Consider the following 14,518-nt stretch of genomic DNA (forward strand, 5'->3'; position numbering starts at 1 on the left):
CCTCCCTCCCTCCCTTCCTTTCTTTCTTTTTTTTTAAATAGTGTCTCACTAAGTTACTTAGACTGGCCTGGCCTGATGACCTCCTGCCTCAGCTTCCCAACTAGTGTTACCAACTTGCTCCTCCCAGGTCTGGTTTCCTTAGCACTTTAAAAGATGTGGCTGCTGGCCACAGTAAATGTGTTGGTGACGTCACATGTCTTAGAGGCCCAGCACCGGGGAGGTAGAGGAGAAAGATCACAAGTTCGAGGTTATCATCAACCGCGTAGCAACTTTCGAGACGAGCCTGAGATACACGAGACCCTATGGAAAAGACACGGGTCAGGTGTAAGAGTGTATTTGTGTTCTCCGTCATGTTTGTATTGGACAGTGGTGGCCTAGGTCTTCTCTTTGTCACACAGCCCCAAGTGCCACTTGGATCATTCTACTGCAACCGCCACATCCATTTCTAACTGTGCCATTGTTCCAAAGGCTCTAGAATAGATGCCAGCTTTTACTGCAGATCCAAGCAGGCGGGTCTCTTGGTGCAGGGGCCTCTGAACCCAAACTGGTCGGGGGAACATTCAGGAGGTGGCCACTCATGTTTCATACTGAATTGTCCCCAAGTGGAACAGGGTCTTCAAGATCCTGAGTGGGCAACGTGACTCTGACGTTTCATCTCCACTCTTATAAAATGGGCAGGTGGACTTGCCGCCTGACCGCCGTAGGTGGACTGAAGATGGGCAGAAAACACGTAGCATGGCGCCGAAAAGGTGGTCAGTGTAAGATGGGAAACCTGCCTGGTAACTGGCTCCTTTGTTTCCTTTCTGAAAAGGGGTGTTGCCCTTGTCCCCTCTTTCCACGGGGGACACCGGGTAGAAGGGGGCCCAGGTAGCTGATGGAAGGCATTCTTGATTGAGCTCCTAGAGACAAGGCTGGGGGAAAGAGGCTCAGTAGGCTGGAGTGGGATGAAGCAGGGCCAGCCTCTGTGAAGAGCGGGAACGGTCACTGTGGGATTTGAGGCTGGGACTTCAATGCCTCTGGAATATGTGATCCCCACTAAGATCGAAGCTTGCCAACCAGGTGTGCTCTTCAAGCTGAAGAATAGGTCAGGATCCATGCTGGCGGACAGAGAAGCCCCAGACTGCAGGTGTAATATTGTCTACACTGGAGCTGGGCAGTCAGGGAGGAGACCAGTGAATCCCTGAAAATTCAAATCGCCCTTTCTTGGGGAAGGATCAGGGTCCTGGGCCTGCCATCCAGTGCTGGTGGCAGAGGAGTTGGGGCCGTTGCAGGTTCGTTTCATGGTGTGTGAGTGGGTTTTCTGTTTCTATAAAAAAGCACCCCAGAGAAACCCTGAAAATGAAGATTTAGCTTTTCAATTATCACGCCTGCAGAGGTTTCCACCCATACTCACTGTGGGCTTGTGTCGAGATGGAACAACATGGCAGAGGTGCAGTAGAACAATACCCAGCCTACCTGCTGGCAGCCAGGGAAGCAGAGAGACAGAGAGGAGGAGTCTGGGCGCAAGATGTACCCTTAAAGGTGTGTCCCAGTGACCCACTCTTCCAACCAGGCTTTCCCTCCGATTCAGTGTGTTGATGGATTAGCCTGCTGGTGAAGCCAGCCCCTCCCTGCTATAAGCCAGTGGCTCCTCTGTTGTATCGGCTGAGGACCAAGCCTCAACACTTGAGCCTTTGTGAGCGACACTTCGTTTTCACACTCCGTGTGGTTTCTGCTTCTGGCTAAGGAGAAGCAAGCAGTTTGGAAAAAGAAGGAGGCTTTCGGAGCCTGCAGAGACCCTGAAGATCTCCAGGCCTGCTTCTTCCACCCCAGCACTTCCTGGCTGTTCCCTCAGAACTTCTGCCGTCTGCTTTAATTGGGCCATGCAAACTCACCCCTCTCCTTCTCTCATCTCCTCTCCCTCCTCCATCTTTTGAGACAGGGGCTCACCGTGTAGCTCTGACTGGTCTGGAATTTACTACATAGACCAGGCTGGTCTTGAACTCACTGAGGTCTACCTGCCTCTGCTGGGACTAAAGGCCAAGAAAAGGCCATCTGTTTTGAGCTGTCTGATTAGGGGCTGGGAACTGAACTCAAGTCCTCTGTAAGAGCAGCAAGCATTCTTAACAGTGGAAGCATCTTTCCAACCCATCATTCCCCAGAGTACTAACATTACAGGACCACACCACCGTTTCCAGCTGGCCTGGTGCCAGGAAAGGAACCCAGTGTATCATTTGTGTGCACATATGTGCGTGCGTGTGGAAGGCAGAGGACAACATGCGGCAGTCGGTTCTCTTCTGCCATGTCCTTCCCAGGGATTGCACTCAGGTTTTCAGGCATGACAGCAAGCGCCTTTACCTGCTCAGCCATCCCATGGGCCCTTGCGGAAGTACTGGGAAAGCCTCAGAGCATAAAAGGGATTATTAATGACCGTGCCAGCAGTGAGATCATACTAATGGGGCAGCTTTAGAACCTGTCCCTCTGCCACGTTTCTTCTACTTGTCCCGTAGAACCTCACGTCATTTATTTATTTGTTTATATTTTGAGACAGGTTCTCAGGGAAACCTTGAACTCACAGTGCAGCTGAGGATGACCTTGGCTTTCCGACCTTCCTCTTCCTACTTCCTGAGTGCTGGGATTACAGGCCTGCAACTCCACCTCGTCTGGTTCTGTGATTCTAGAGATCAAATCCAGGGCTCTGTGCATGCTAGCCAGAGACTCTATTATTACCAGCCCTGGCTCACACTCTTGGTTGTTTCTGCAGATCGATGCCGCCTCCTTAATTGCTGCCTCTGTGATGGCGGCCCCTTGCGCTTTGGCCCTCTCCAAGCTGGTCTACCCGGAGGTGGAGGAATCCAAGTTCCGGAGTGAGGAAGGGGTGAAGCTGACTTATGGGTGAGTGCAGCAGGGGGGCTATCGCAGAGGGCACGGGTCGCAGATCAGGGGTAGCGAGGAACAGTGCTGTCCTTGCTTCATTTCCGTCTCCCACGGAGCTCTCTCTCCCATCACTACCTTGGCTTCACATGCAAAAACAGACTCTTTTTAAAAAGAACTAATTGATTTATTTACTATGTATGAGTATTTGCCTGCATGCCTGTATCTGTACCGTGAGCTTGAGGAGTCCAGAAGAGGGTATGGAATCCCCTGGAACCAGAACTTCCATGTGGCTTAGGTTATGAGCCTCCATATGGGTTGGTTATGAGCCTCCATTCGGGTCCTGGAATTGAACTCGGGTCCTCTGGAAGTGCAGCCAGTTACTTCTAACCTGTGACCCATCGCTCCAACCCGAACACAGACTTGTTGAAAAAGGTAGGAAAACGGCCAGCCTAACTACATAGCCAAGTCTGAACCAACTTGGGCTCCATAGTGAGACTCATATCAACAGGACAAAACTAAGAAAAAAAAAAACAAGTACTGAATGCATTTTTCAAGTCATAATCTGCTTCTGACCAGGAAGAAAAAAAGGACTGGTCAAGGTTCACGGAGTTCAAGCTCAGTTCAGAGTGGGGCTCAGTTCTTGATGAGGACCAGTATTGCTCCTTGCTACCGTCTCTGCACGCCTGACCTCTGGCCACCAGGTGGCAGCCTTACACTGACAAGTGGCGTGTCAGGTCCTAACAGGCCGTTGTCAGGGTCTTAGCCACACCATTAGCCAATCCTCTAAAACTGGTGAAAAGACTCCGGGTGTGGTATTTTACGTCCGTGATCCCAGCACCTGGGAGATGGAAGCAGAAAGGCTAGGAATTGGAGGCCATCCTTACTACACGGTAAATTCCCGGCTAGCCTAGGCTCTGTGAGGCCCTGTCTCAGCCCTCAGAAGTGTAAAAGACTCACGTGTGAATTACCTAAACTTATTGTGTGTTATTCACACATCTTGAGGCTTTGGGGCTGCTCTCTCCTGTGGAAATAGATTGTAACTCACCTCTATCATCCCCCCTCTTCCTCTTTCTCTTTCTCCTCTTCTCTTCTTCCTCCCGTCCCTATGCCTCCCCCCCTTTTGAATTGAGGTCTCAAGCACCCCATCTAGTCTCAAACTGGCTAGGTATCTGAGGATAACCTTGAACTTCTGACCTTTTGCCTCTACTGCCTGCGGGTTGGGATTATAGGTGTACTATCACATCCAATTTATGGGGTGCTGGGGAATCGAACCCAGAGTCTTGCACCTGCTAGGCAAGCACTCTACCAGCTGAATTACATGCCTAACTTTTATTATATATTTTCTAGTAAACATCTTTATACACATGCATATTTACTGGCTTCTTTCTTTTTATTTTATGTATATTATTGGTTTTGCCTGCATGTAAGTGTATTGCATGCATTCCTGGTGCCCTTGGAAAGCAGAAGGAAACAGATCCCCCAGTTAGCTAGAGTTAGGGACAGTTGTAAGCTGTCAGGGTCTGGGAACTAAACCCGAGTCCTCTGTGAGCAGCAAAATCTCTTCACCATTGAGCCGTCTCTCCAGCCCCTTGACATCTTTTAATTGCATTTCCGTTATTGATTGTGTGTGTGCATGAGTGTGTTCATGTGTGTCACAGCACTTGTGTGGAGGCTCCGGGACACTCAGAGCACCCTCAGAGAAAGAAAAGAACCTCAAGAGGGAAGGGGGGCTGCTGGTCACAGAACCGAGACAAGATCAGGTTTCTGCAAAGGCAGAGTTGATAGCTCCGCGTATCTCCGGCCTCTTGAAAGCAGGCTGGTCCCTGCCAACTCCCATGGGAGTTAACGCTCTGCTTCTACCATGTGAGTCCCAAGCATCAGACCCAGGTCATCAGCCTTGGCAGCAAGCATCTTTTTTAGACGTAGCTGGCTCGGAACTCACTATGTAGGCCAAGCTGGTCTCAAACTTACAGAGATCTGCTGGGATTAAAGGTGTGTGCCCTCAAGCCTGGCTTCTGGTCGCTTTTTAAAAATAAAGAGAAACAGATGTTCTTAATAAGATATTTTGCTCTAACCAATATATCAAAAACATTTTCATTCCATCAGGTGACCCATAAAAATAATAAGAGACCAGGCATGGTGGTGCAGGTCTTTAATCTCAGCACATGAGAGGCAAGTGGATCTCTATGAGTTCTAGGCTAGCTTGGTCTACATCATGAGTTCCAGGATAACCAGGGCTACATAGAGAGACCTTGTCTCAACAAAATAAAACAAAAGCTAAAATATTTTTTGCCTCCCTCCCTCCCTTGTCTCAGATTCTCAAAATGTGAGTGGAATATTGAATTTACAGCACAGTGTGGTTGGGGCCAGCCTGCTTGCAAGTGACCAAAGGCACTGAATTATCAACTGTCCTGCACTGCAGCCCAGAACCTGGGCGTTTCCCCCATTCTTTGAGAGCGGTTTCCCCTTTCCTTCTCTTATCTCTGCGTTGAAGTTCTTTTCTCTCCCTGTCTCGAAAACAAAACAAGCCTCCTCTGTCCAAGGTCCCTCTTTGGACCTATAACGTGTGTGGGGGAGCTTTCCTGTTTCTGGGAAATACTAGTAATGACACCTATTGATCCCAACGGTAGAGACGCTCGGAACCTCGTGGAAGCAGCCAGCTCTGGGGCTGCCATCTCAGTGAAGGTCGTCGCCAACATTGCTGCCAACCTGATTGCCATCCTGGCTGTCCTGGCCTTCATCAACGCTGCCCTTTCCTGGCTGGGGGACATGGTGGATATCCAGGGACTCAGCTTCCAGGTGTGCCTGTGGTGGAGGGGAGGGTCTCGGGATAGGGAACGACGGATGGAGACCCTGTCTGACCCAGATCTCTTTATCCGCAGCTCATCTGCTCCTACATCCTGCGGCCTGTGGCCTTCTTGATGGGCGTGGCCTGGGAGGACTGTCCGGTGGTGGCCGAGCTGCTGGGCGTCAAACTGTTTCTGAATGAGTTTGTGGCCTATCAGGAGCTTTCCCAGTACAAACAGCGCCGCCTGGCTGGGGCTGAGGAGTGGATGGGTGACCAGAAACAGTGGATCTCTGTGAGTGCCCCATTCCTTCCTGGCAGCACGGGGATGGCCCAGCATTCCCTGGGGCCCCTGGCAACTGTATTTGTGTTTCTCTGGGCCTGCCTGAGACACCCTGGGGTGACACTTAAGCACCCATATCCTGCTCTCCTGGCAGACCAGACAGACATCGGGGCCGCACTGTGAGCTCCTGAAAGAGATTTGTCTGAGACCAAGTTCCAGATGGGCCACTGCTAGCTTTGGCCTTGGGTGAGCTGCTGTGTTGTGCCTCTCTTTTGGAAAACAGGGATGTAACGCCTGCCACCTCTCCTCCAAAGGGGCATGTGGGATTCCCCAGTGAGCTAAAGAACAAGTGAGCTGGGAGACCCGCCACCTCAGTCCCTGGTGATACACATGGTGTAAGGCTTGGCTTATTTCGTTGGCATTTATTCTAAAAACACCACCATGAACAAAATGACACAAGACCTATGACATTAGCCTTTCTGCAAGAATACAAAGGCAGAACATAATGTTGGGAATTACAGGTACGAGCCTTCACGAGAACATCTTTTTTTTCCCCTAAGACAGAATTCACAGTTACTATAGGCCTACAGAGTAGCCAGCTTTCTCCTTCATCTTTAAGACGTATGTAGATTTTTATTTTCAGTGTTGGAGATGGAACCAAGCCCTTGTTGTGCATACTAAACACTGAGCTACACATTTGAAATTTATGTCCCCTCCCCCATTTTTTTTAAGAGACAGGGCTTTTCTGTGTAGCCTTGGCTGTTCCGAAACTCCCCCTGTAGACCAGGCTAGTCTTATAGTCTTTGCCTCCTGAGTGCTGAGATTAAAGGTATTTGCCACCACTCCCTGCTCCAAAATTCCATGTATCTTTAAATTATTTGATACTAGTTATTTCAGTGTGTGTGTGTGTGTATGTGTGTGTGTGTGTGTGTGTGTGTGTGTGTTGCACACATGGAAGCTAGGGAACAACTTGGAGGAGTTGATTGACAGTTGACTGTCAGCCTTAACAGCAAGCATTTCCCGCTAGCATTTCCCATCTCACAGGCTCAAATGTGAGGGTCTCACCATCTTTACCAGTCTTGTGCTGTTGGGTCATTCATTTGAACTCCTTATTTGGCTGAGTGTATGGCAATGTTGAAATGACTCTCAGTGTGTAGAACTGTCCCTGTCCCCTGGGTCATTTCTTCAGGAGCTTCCTCAGAGGTGGGGGAGCAGAACTCTACACAGAGCAACTTTCCTAACTAGCTAGTTTAACTAGTGGTTAACCGCCGCCTCATAGGGCTCGCTGCTGTCACCACTGGAAAGAAAGCAGCAGCGTTGGAAGTCTGTACTTCAGAGCAAGCTTGGGGGCTGAGGGTGTAGCTCAGTTGGTAGAGTGCTTGCCTGGCCATACACAAAGCCCAGGGTTCCATCCCCAGCACCATACAAACTAGGCGTGGTAGTGTATACTGGTTAGGAGTTCAAGGTCATCCTCAGTTATAATTATCTTGAGACCAGTTTAAGACTATTTGAAGTCCTGTCTCCCAAACCAAAGGTGGGTACTTAGGATACAGGCCGAAGGACATCTGAGAAAGGGGTTGGGTCTTTGAGGCAGTAAAGTGTGAGCTCCCTTAAAGTGGGAGAATGAGACCAGCAAAGGAGCCTCCTGAAGGGCCCCAAGGCCATAAAGGAATTGAGTGAATTAAAATTAGGGAGGGAGAGATGGTTCAATGGCTAAGAGCACTAGCTGCACTTCCAGAGGTCCTGAGTTCAATTCCCAGCACCCACTTGGTGGCTCACAACCATCTATAATGGGATCTGGGGCCCTCTCCTGGCACAAAGGTGTACATGCAAAAAGAGCATGCATATACATAAATAAATCTTTTTTTTTAAAAAAAGGACTAGGGAGGCTTCATCACCTGGGGTGAGGCCTCTTTGTAATCTGTATTTCCAGGTTAGAGCAGAAGTCCTGACAACGTACGCCCTGTGTGGATTCTCCAACTTGAGCTCCATCGGCATCATGCTCGGAGGCTTGGGTGAGTCCCTGGCCTTGAAGCAGCCAGGAGCCAGGAGGACTCATAAGGGGTGGCTGGGAAGGGTTGATGGGGACAGTGGGTAGTGTAAAGGGAGGGAGGGCATAGGTCAATGAAGGACACCCTCACCCTGGCCCCTTCCTGCTCCCCCACTTTCTTCCCTCTCAGTGTGAGTCTTCCGGCTCATCTTGGCTTTCTACTGTGCCCTCACAGCCTGGGAGAGGAAGGCCTCTCATGAGTGTGGCTCAGCTCAGATGGGCACAGCTGCCTTCAGGGTGCAGTTGGCCTGGCTTAGAGACAGTAAAACTTTGCTTTGGAGAAGTGAAGTGATCATCAGGGAATGGCTGGGCCTGTGTTTAATCAATATGCTGCCACACCCCAAACCCATCTTCCTAGATGGGCATGGTAGTATACATCTATAATCCCAGCATTCAGGAAGCTGAAACTGGAGAATCATGACTTCAAACCCAGCCTCAGCTGTATGAAACCTTGTCACAAAACAAAACAAACGACAACACACATACCCAAAGGCTGGCGATGTCGCTTAGTTGCTAGAGTGCTTACTTTGCATGCTGGAGACTGTGTTTAACCTCCAGTACCAGATCAGCGGGTAGAGTGGCTCATGCCTGAAATCTCTACATTGGGGAGGCAGGAAGATCAGGAGTTCAAGGCCAGTCTGGGCTGTGTGAGACCCTGCCTCATAAAAAGAGAAAGAGAAACCAACTTCTTTCCCTCCTCCTGCTACAGTGCATGGGGTGAAGGGGACATTGTTATTTTTGTTTTTGTTTTTGGAGACAGGGTTTCTCTGTGGCTTTGGAGCCTGTCCTGGAACTAGCTCTTGTAGACCAGGCTGGTCTCAAACTCACAGAGATACGCCTGCCTCTGCCTCCCAAGTGCTGGGATTAAAGGCATGCGCCACCATCTCCCGGCTTGAAGGGGACATTATTGAAAGCTTCTTGATAGGTCAGGGGACAATGAAGGGCCACATCTGCCCTCCTGCTACTCAGCAGAGGAGGACGGTGCCTTAGCTTCAGGAGGTGGGCAGAGGGGTGGGGTGGGTGGCTTCCTTGGCCCTGAGCTCTCTTGCCCCTCTGCAGGCTCTCTGGTGCCCCAGCGGAGGAGTGACTTCTCCCAGATTGTGCTCCGGGCACTGATCACCGGGGGCTTTGTGTCCCTGGTGAACGCCTGTGTAGCAGGTGAGTGCTGCGGGTCCACCTGGCTCAGAACCCTGCTTCCGGTTTCTACTAGGAGGACAGAGTGGGCTCCAGGGCCAAGCCTTCAAGCTGTTTCCCTACACAGGGATCCTTTACGTGCCCAGAGGGCTCGAGGTGGACTGCGTATCTCTTCTGAACGAGACCCTCAGCAGCAGCAGCTTTGAGGTGTACCAGTGCTGTGGCCAGGTCTTTCAGGGGTGAGCGCCTGGGCTGTGGGTGATGACTAACCTGGGCTTTCCAGTCACAGAGCCCAAGACTGAAGTAGCCTCCGTGCTTTCTTGCTTTCGGCACTAGGGGGCGGGGTAGGAGGACAGTTCGGGCTGCAGCAGTTGTGACCGGCAGGAGTGGCGGGTGGAGTGCGTGGGGCGTGGGCGGGAGCAGGGAATGAAGGCTTAAAGACCGAGGCTGTGGTGGAAAGGTGGACCAGAGATATGGAGCGACTTTTTCAGGGCTGCACAGTCTATGACTTGCCGCAGAAGTGGCCTGGATGTCCTACTGTGGCTTTCGCTTTCTTCTCAGCACCAGCTTAGAGTTCGGCCCAGAGGCCCTGGACAACTGCTGTCGGTTTTACAATCGCACGATCTGCCCATAGCTGGAACTGAACATCTTCCTACCCTCAGGGGTCATTCAGCCCGGGAAGTGTCTGTCCTCAAGGAGGCCGTGGGACTCATCAGTACTTCCAGTCTACAACCGGGCAAGGGTGCTACAGGGAATGGAGACCAGCAAATGACCCCTCCCTCACCCCCCTCACCCCCAGCCCCACCCCCACTCCCGGTACATCACTGCTCCTCCATGCCCTACCTCTTCAAGTGTGAGTTCCCGATGTTTCTTCTGCTCCCGTGTGCTCTGTGGGCTAACATTCAGGTACTCTCTACCCCTCTTTCCTTAGTGTCCTCATGTGCACCTGCCCCAGGCCTCCTCGCTGCTCCCTCCCAAGCCTCAGACTTCAGTTCCCAGAGCGCTTTCTAAACCCACGTCCTGTGGGACAACACTGCGGCAGGTGCGATGGTCCCAGGGTCCCGTGACCCACTAAGTTTGGAGCGCTGAGCTAAATAAAGGTAGACAGAGTTAGTTTGTTTTGGTTTTTAGATGGGGTCTCATGTAGCTCATTCTGTAGGTGGGAATCCCGATCCTCCTGCTGTCCAGTACAGGTGTGCCCATCAGACCTGACCCTTAAGAACTTGTTATTTGAGCTGTCAAGAGGCCTCAGCTGGTAAAATCATCTGCTGCTAAACTCGATGGAACTGACTCCTGTAGTAAAAGAGAATGACTTCGGCGTGTTGTCCTCTGACCGCGACGTGTGTGCTACGGCAATACCCCCACACCCTCCCGACTCAAAATAACAAAATGCAGCGGGGCAGTGGTGGTGCACACCTTTAATCCCAGCACTCAGGAGGCAGAGGCAGGTGGAGCTCTGAGTTTGAGGCCAGCCTGGTCTACTTAGAGAGGAGAGTCTTGGAAAACCAATAATAATAATGATGATGATGATGATATTTAATTTTAAACCTTTATTATTTGTGTGTGTGTGTGCGCGCGCATGCCACCGCACGCACGGGAGATCAGAGAACAACCTTTGAGAGATGATCTTTTCCTTCCACCTTTGTATGTTACGGATTCTGAGGATCAAACTCGAGTCTTGTCTCCAGACTTGCACGGCAGGCTCTTTACCTGAGGAGCCATCTGTCAGCCCAAGAAGTTTCTTTGTTTTGTTCTTTTTTTTTTTTTTAAGAAGAAATTTTTTTTTAATTTTTTTTATTTATTTAACTTTTTATTATGTTCGTTGGTGTGAAGGTGTCAGATCTCGTGGAACTACATTTTCAGACAGTTATGAGCTGCCATGTGGGTGCTGGGAATCGAACCCGGGTCCTCTGGAAGAGCAGTCAGTGCTCTTAACCGCTGAGCCATCTCTCCAGCCCCTGTTTTGTTCTTTTTTGCTTGTCTATTTGTGACAGGTTCTTACTGTGCAGCCCTGGTTGTCCTGGAACTCACTGTATAGATCAAGCTGGCCTCGAACTTGCTTAATTCCCCCCACCTGTCTCCTGAATGCTGGGATTAAGGGCGGGTACCACCACTCTCAGCTCTGGGAACTTTTTTTTTTTTTTTTTTTTTTTTTTTTTTTTTTTTTTTTTGGTTTTTCGAGACAGGGTTTCTCTGTGGCTTTGGAGCCTGTCCTGGAACTAGCTCTGTAGACCCAGCAGGCTGGTCTCGAACTCACAGAGATCCGCCTGCCTCTGCCTCCCGAGTGCTGGGATTAAAGGCGTGCGCCACCACCGCCCGGCTGGGAACTTTTCTTGAAGGAAGTATCTTTTTGAAGATGTCACAGAATACAGTTGGGCAAATACCTCAGAGTCACATTGCTTTATTTTCCCTCGTTGTGGTACTGGCAAATGCTCGCACAGACTGGGATCAGGCAGGACTCTCAGTGCTTTATAGGGTTTTCTTTAAGTCCTTGCGCCAATCCTGTGAGGTTGGCACTATTGTTATTCCTAGTTGTCAAGTCAGAGCCCCAGAGAGGTTGAGTAACTTGCCCAATGAAACATAGCTGGAAAGAAGGAGAGGCAGGCTTTAAACCCAGGGCATTAGAAAGTTCTGTCATCAGTGATGTGTTTACTTCTCTGCTAGGCCGCCAGTGTTGGCGGAACTCTGCTGGGTAACTAGATAGCTCCTCCTTCCTGCTTTTCCTCATGCCCTGTCCTGAGCCCATTAGGTCAGGTTTTGATATTTGTTCCCAAATATCCAAAGACCCCTGAGCTGGTTAGTCTATGCTTCTGCTGGCCTGTGGGCAAGTCTGTGGATCATTCTCCTGATTGTGTGTTGATATGGGAGGGCCCAGCCCACTGTGGGCGTGCTACCCCTAGGCAGGTGGTCCTGGGTTATATTTGAAACCAAACTGAACAAGACGTGAACAAGTCAGTAAGCAGCGTTACTCTGTGGTCCCTATTTCAGCTCCTGCCTCAGCTTCCCTAGGTAATGGCCTATGCTTGAGATATGTAAATCAAATAAATTCTTTCCTCCTGAGCTGGTTTTGGTCAGTTTTATCACAGTGGCGAAAGGAAACTCAAGAGATTGGTCCCAGAGAGAAGAGTTTTATGGGTTTTGGAGAGGATTGTGGATGCCCTTGGGACTTTGGAAACATTTTTTGAGTGCTTAAAACTTAATGGGCTGTTCTGTGGGAACTTGGAAGAAAGAATCCTGAGAGAAATACAGATGATGGAGACCTGGCTTATGAAGCTTCAGAGCCCCTCAAAGACTAGCAAGGCTATTTGTGTGAAATTTTGAGTCCATGGAAGTGAAACCTTTAGTTTATTAAGACAATCAATGCTGGTGAGCTGGCATGAAAAATCAGCTGTGATTAATATGAACCCAGAATTATTGAGGCAAAAACCTTCTGGGAAGCATTTCCTCAAGATCAGCATACAGAAAGGGTGGCCTGCTGGCATGTCAAGGCCATGCATCAAGCTGGCAGCAGAATATGGCAACCTAAAAGAGACTGGCACGTCGTACTGGTATCGAAGGCCTGAAGGGGTCATGGAGAACAGCAAGGAGTCCCTGAGGCTTGGCACGGTGTAGAACTAGGAGGGACCATTGGTGAAGGTGCTCTCAGTTACAGTGGCAACTCTAGGACTGCAGGGGTCATGGAGAGAAGCTGAGGCACAGCACCATGTGCCAGGGTCAGCGCTCCTGAAGATTCCAGGAGAGGACACTATCATAGCTGTGGCCTCAGTTGCGGTGAAGACCCCAGCATATGGGAGATGCCAGGACTGTGGGATGACCACCCAGGACAGCAGTAGGGATGGAGTGGAGCTGGCCTGAGTCTATGAGACTAGCTGTGCGTGTTAGAAATGGCGGAGCTGGGAAAATGGGACCCTCAAACCCTTTGGAGCCCAGAAGATCATGAGTGAGTCCCAGAGCTTTGCAAACTGTTGAGTTTGATATGGTTGAGATTGTGCCCTGGTTCTTCCTTTTGGAACAAGAAAGTATATAATTTATTTTGGATTTTATAGGAATTTTCAGTTAAGAGACTTAGAATATTTAAATTTATTTATTTTTATTGCATTTGTGTGTAAGGTGTATGTTTGTGGGCACACATATTTACTACAGTGTGTGTGTCTGTGCGTGCACATGTGTATGCCTACCAACAGACAACCTTGTGCAGTCTGTTTTCTCCTTTCACCTTTCTGTGTGTTCCAGGGATTGAACTCAGGTCATCAGACCTACATGCCAAGCTCTTTACCCATGGAGCCATTTTACTGGCTTTGACTTTGGTTGTGTTTAAAATAATTTATTTTTATCTTACGTGTACCAGTGTTTATGTGCTTGTATTATGTGTACTATGAATGTGTCTGGTGCCCTCAGAGGTCAGAAGAGGGTGTCAGATCCTCTGTAACTGGGGTTAGAGACAGCTGTGGATGCTGGGAACCTGGGTCCTCTATAAGAACAGCGAGTACTTTTAACCTCTGAGCCATCTCTCCAGCCCCAAGTTTATTTTAAAGAAATATTGAACTTTTAAGTGATAGAATTTTTAAAAGATTTTAGAACTTAGGGGAGAGAGGGGGACTGTGGTTTGTATGTAAAATGAATAAAAAAATCAGAAAAAGAATGTGGGACTTTTAAAAGTTGGACCACACTTTTTTTTTTTGATCTTAATATTTGCATGAGATCTTGGAAACAAAAAAACCTTAAAGGTTCTGGTTTAATAGTGATGTATTTATGTGTCAGGTTGACCAGGGGTCATTTATGTTGACTGGTCTTTATCGACTTGACACAATTTAGAGTAACCAGGGACGAGAACCTCAGCCGAGGAATTATCGTCAGATTAGTCTGTGGGAATGTCTTTTTTGTTTGTTTGTTTGTTTTTCGAGACAGGGTTTCTCTGTGGCTTTGGAGCCTATCCTGGAACTAGCTCTTGTAGACCAGCCTCCCGAGTGCTGGGATTAAAGGCGTGCGCCACCATCGCTGGGCTGCGGGAATGTCTTTAGGGCATATTCTTGATTGCTAACTGATATGGAAGGGCTAAGCCCACTGTGGGCAGCACCAGCCCTAGGCAGGCGGTCTTGGGCTGTATAAAAATACAAGATGAAGGACAGAAATCTCAAGGTCCAAATCAGGAGCAGAAGGAGGGGGAGCACGAGCAAGGAACTCAGGACTGCGAGGGGTACACCCACACTCTGAGACAATGGGGATGTTCGTTCGGGAATCCACCAAGGCCAGTTGGCCTGAATCTGAAAAAGCATGGGATAAAACCAGACTTGCTGAACATAGCGGACAATGAGGACTACTGAAAACTCAAGAACAATGGCAATGGGTTTTTGATCCTACTGCACGTGCTGGCTTTGGGGGGGCCTGGGCAGTTTGGATGCTCAACTTA

The 14,518-nt window shown here is 49.5% G+C and overlaps 1 protein-coding gene across 1 annotated transcript in view; it reads left to right on the forward strand.

Annotated features, from left to right (window-relative positions):
- Positions 1-9,742, forward strand: part of Slc28a1 (solute carrier family 28 member 1) — a 39,019-nt gene extending 29,277 nt beyond the window's left edge. The window contains exons 12-18 of the mRNA XM_005357700.1: positions 2,744-2,874; positions 5,487-5,655; positions 5,739-5,936; positions 7,858-7,939; positions 9,034-9,132; positions 9,236-9,347; positions 9,670-9,742. Of these exons, the coding sequence (XP_005357757.1) occupies positions 2,744-2,874; positions 5,487-5,655; positions 5,739-5,936; positions 7,858-7,939; positions 9,034-9,132; positions 9,236-9,347; positions 9,670-9,742 (864 nt within the window). The remainder of the gene's footprint in view (positions 1-2,743; positions 2,875-5,486; positions 5,656-5,738; positions 5,937-7,857; positions 7,940-9,033; positions 9,133-9,235; positions 9,348-9,669) is intronic.
- Positions 9,743-14,518: the final 4,776 nt, after the last annotated feature.

The sequence above is a fragment of the Microtus ochrogaster genome, chromosome 22, assembly GCF_000317375.1.
Source record: "Microtus ochrogaster isolate Prairie Vole_2 chromosome 22, MicOch1.0, whole genome shotgun sequence".
Classification (NCBI taxonomy): domain Eukaryota; kingdom Metazoa; phylum Chordata; class Mammalia; order Rodentia; family Cricetidae; genus Microtus; species Microtus ochrogaster.